The sequence below is a fragment of the Nicotiana attenuata genome, unplaced genomic scaffold (assembly GCF_001879085.1).
Source record: "Nicotiana attenuata strain UT unplaced genomic scaffold, NIATTr2, whole genome shotgun sequence".
NCBI lineage: Eukaryota > Viridiplantae > Streptophyta > Magnoliopsida > Solanales > Solanaceae > Nicotiana > Nicotiana attenuata.
In genome coordinates this window covers 272,461-276,665 of record NW_017671107.1, presented here as the reverse complement: position 1 = coordinate 276,665, position 4,205 = coordinate 272,461, and the positions used below count along the sequence as shown (strand labels likewise).

Below are 4,205 nucleotides of genomic sequence, written 5' to 3'. Positions count from 1 at the left end.
CATTACACAAGTTAAATGCACTTCGACAGCAATTCAAGAAATGGCTACTCTAAAGAAAGAACGTTAGGGCACACCATACAGCATCACTCCAGAATATCATCAAAGGGAAAAAAAAATCTTAGCGCTAAATATTTGACACAATTCACAGCAGAAAGCAAGCTTCAAAATGACTCATACAAAATGATTACAATATTTGTTGTTTTCAAAGTTAAAATTAAAGCACTGACGGAAAAATTTGATAGTCTACTCTTTGATTTGGCATAAGCAAGTTCATGCAAGCTTAAGCAGGAAGTGACAGGAATATTGTATTCGGAAAGAATCAAATTGATTGAGAAATAGAAAGGATGATGAGTTCCTCAACTACTGAGACCTTCCAGGGGCTTATCAGTGCTGCTGACATATTATCTTGGACAGTACAGAACAAAGGATCTTTTCTGTGAAATCTTGCTACAAATTCACGATAGCAGGTGAGAGTCAGAAGTCATCCTAGCAATGGAACCAAATTTGGAAAACAAGAGCACCATATCAAGGGACTTGTTTTTCTTGGTTAGTTGCCTATGCAACTAGTTTGACACTGGAAAATCCACAACAGGGAGCAGACTTGCAAATGTGCAATAGATGCTACCTATGTAGGAAAGAAGCTGGAAGGCAACAGCCATCCTCTTTTCCAGTTGGCATTGTAACAAAACATCGCAGCTATATCATTTTTGTTTGAGCACTCTGGGTCTGAGATAGGTCAGGACTCAGGCCAAGAACTACCCAAGAATACAGATGCTGGTGCAAGAAAGGTCTTAGTGAGGGTCTTAGCAGCATATGGAACACCATATCAGCTTTGTATTTGGTGGACACGTTGGAGGGAAAGGAATCAAAGTTGTTTTGGAGGCTAAGCAGACTCCAATTCGATGGTCAAGTTTAACTGTATATTATTAGCTTACTTATGATGTTATGTAGAGTATGTAGATGAGCCTGAAACATTATATACTTAACAAGTTCTTAACGGAATTAAATGGACTATGTTTTTTTTCTCTTTGATGTATATATCATAGGACCAACTTGGTTCTGAAGCATTAATAAAATTATCCTGTTTAGTGGATTAAAAGAAGGTTCATGCCGATTGCAGGCTTAAGAAGCCGGGAGCAGCTTGATTTTTCTATAGTATCAAAGTTATTCTGACTTGTGTAGCATTTCACTATCGTAAGAACAAGATGTGTTCCACTGTTTCTTCTCCTCCTTTTACCATTGTGTTAAACTTAAAGCCATGTGCTCCTCTTTTTTTTACTCATATTCCACTTATATGAAACATAACAATCCTTCTATCTCAAGTTAACTAGTATGTTACTTCCTCTAATATCTATTGCCCAAAACAGTCCACCTTTCACAAAAAGTAACTTTAGTCCTGAATTTTAATGCTATAAAAGATTAAAAAGTATTAGAAAATACCAATCTATATACTTAGTATAAGATCAAATTCATCAAAGTTAACCTTTTTTTCATGTTTATACATTTCCGATTACATACTATTGAACTTCCACCTTACCACGATACTTGTCTCCAGTCAAGTTACGATACTTAACATGGAGCGAAGGGAACATCGATTATTCATACTGTAGAGTAGTCAAGGCCAAGGTAAGCATAATTATAAGCTGATTTAACTAAAGGACATCCTGCGCTAATTTACAAGGCAATATAATTTGTAGGAGGAAAAGAAGGGCACAAAAGTAGACCGAATCACTCAGAATATCTAAGTGCATAAAACCTCAATAGCTACCTCTGAAAAGTAACAAATTTCAGGTACGAAAAGATAAAAAGGTCAACAAAATTACCATACAAAGTTACATACAAGGCACCCATTCCTCATTGAGAAGGGTAAATACATGGTTCAGCCTTCCGCATAGGTTAATAGATTACGAACAACAGAAAGTGCATTATACAAAAAACATACACTACTAGATATATTATTCAGTTTTTATTTTTAACATGGCCTGAACCATCCTCTACAACCACATTGACCTTTTCATACCTGAAATCTCCAGGATGCACTGAGCTCTTTGCTGGGATCACTACCTCCGAATTATTGCCAACTATCACCCACAAAAACAATCCAATAAAGGCAGCCAATGCTATACACCCTGTCGCAAAAATAAACCCAGAGAGAAACGCCAAAAGATGAAACCTTTTTTTGTCTGCAATCTTTTCCAGACTTTGTTCGTTCGCATTTTTGCGTGGATCCGCAGGTTGTGAATGCAGCCACTTTGGAACACTTCGAACTCTGAACTTCCATGAATAGACACTAGTAACTTGGAATGAACTTCCAGTAGAAGAACTTAATCCCACCAATACTTCTTCGCCTTTCCACATATTACCCAAATCAACCTGATACACTAACAAGGGATCGTACGGCCTAGGAATACCAAATTCACTTAGTCTTACCTCTAGCCTTTTCGAAGTGCATTCATAATCGACCCAAGAATGCAGCTTTTTGCCACTATTCAACACCAAGTTGATGAACGAAACGTTGGTTGATTTTGCAGAAACAAGACTGCCCACATTCACACCCACATGATTGGCACTTTTATCCCCCACATTTTCGTTCAACAAAGTATCAAACTCAACCCCAAAAAACCGCCTTTCATTAGAAAGCCCGAACATTTTCTTGGAAAACTTGGAGGGGAAATCAGTAGGAACAATAACGAACGAAAGACCATCACCATTGTGGGGTGAGATAGAGAATGAGAAGTCAGTGGAAAACGAATTGGAGTCAAGAAACTTGAAGGGTATTCTCTGGAAGACGAATCCGGAACTCAGAGAAGACTTTGATGAGTCGGTTAGTTGCACAAAGGAGCCATCTTTAGTGATTTTAGCATCGCCAATAAGGCCAAGATTGGGATCAAAGTGGGAACTCAGACCAATTGAGAAGGAGAAAATGGAGACCGGGAGCAAAGTCAAGAGAAGAAGAAGGTAGATAGGAACATTAAAGAGCATCATGCCGCTGGGAATGCGCAATGTGGGCATCATTCATGCGCTGACAACGGAAAATCTGAGAGTATTTGGCTACTATTAAGGTTAGGGTTTGGGTTTTGTTGATGCTCTGATGGTTGAGTTCTTGGAGTAAAGTGGAAGGTAAAGTAGGAATGTCTCTTGGTACTGGAACAGTCAACACTTCGTACTTTGTGGTCAACAAATAGATGGCTGTGTTATGTGGGGCAACGAGGTGCTTTTGGGGTAGTTGCTGTTTATAAGATGTTGGATCCATTGAAATTTTTTCCTTTTTTTCAAATAAAAAAAATCAAAAATGTATTTGTACATTAAATCTTGCAAATTTTTGATTTTTTTTTGAAAATGAGTTTTTAAAAAAGATAGCTTTTTCAAAATTTTCAGAAAAACTTATTTCCCAATCACAAAACTGCAACATTTTTTCAACTGAAATACATGTCCAAACATAGTTTCAAATTTCAAATACTACTCCTACTTTTTAACTTAACTCCAAATATTACTATTTTCAAAATTATAATTTTTATGTCCAAACGCTTACTTAGTCGAGGTTTGTTTTTTATTGTTGTTGTCTATAAAAGCAGTATTATCACTTTTAGCCCACGCCAGAAACTATTTACATCTGGCAGCCGAAAAGTATATAAAATTTGTATATAATATATAAAATTTATTTATATACAAAAATATACAAATTTTTATATATTTTTCAGCTATTATTTTACAGCGGTATACAATGTCATTTTTCCTCCATAAAATGTTGGACTTGTCAAGCCCAACTTCACATTTGGGCCTGAGAAAGTACCCAGTCACGGTAAAGAGGGGCATAATTTGACAAAATTAAAAGAAAAATTAAACCAATTAGCCTTCCATCTTGTAACGACCCGACCGGTCGTATTGTTTTCTAGAACCCCGTTCCCCTAAATAAGACTCCCCGTATGTACTTTTACTGTTTTATGACTTGCGAGGATGGTTAGTTCGAGATTTGGAAGGGTTCGGGTTGAAATCGGAACACTTGGTTCCTTAAGGTTTGCAAAAAGGGTTAAGTATGACTTTGGTCAACGTTTCGAGTAAACGACCTCGGACTCGAGATTTGATGCCTCCCATAGGTTCGTATGATTATTTCGGACTTGGGCGTATGTTCAGATCGGATTTTGTATGACCCAGGAACGTTTCAGTGCCTAATATTGAAAGTTGGTATTTTGGGGTAAATTTCT

General features: G+C 37.1%; 1 protein-coding gene across 1 annotated transcript; it reads right to left on the bottom strand.

Annotated features, from left to right (window-relative positions):
- Positions 1–1,763: 1,763 nt before the first annotated feature.
- LOC109205967 (L-type lectin-domain containing receptor kinase S.4-like) lies at positions 1,764–3,202 on the bottom strand. Its single transcript, XM_019368734.1, has one exon. It carries the CDS (start codon positions 3,013–3,015, stop codon positions 1,960–1,962), a length of 1,056 nt encoding a protein of 351 aa, XP_019224279.1. The 5' UTR covers positions 3,016–3,202; the 3' UTR covers positions 1,764–1,959.
- Between the last annotated feature and the right edge of the window lie 1,003 nt (positions 3,203–4,205).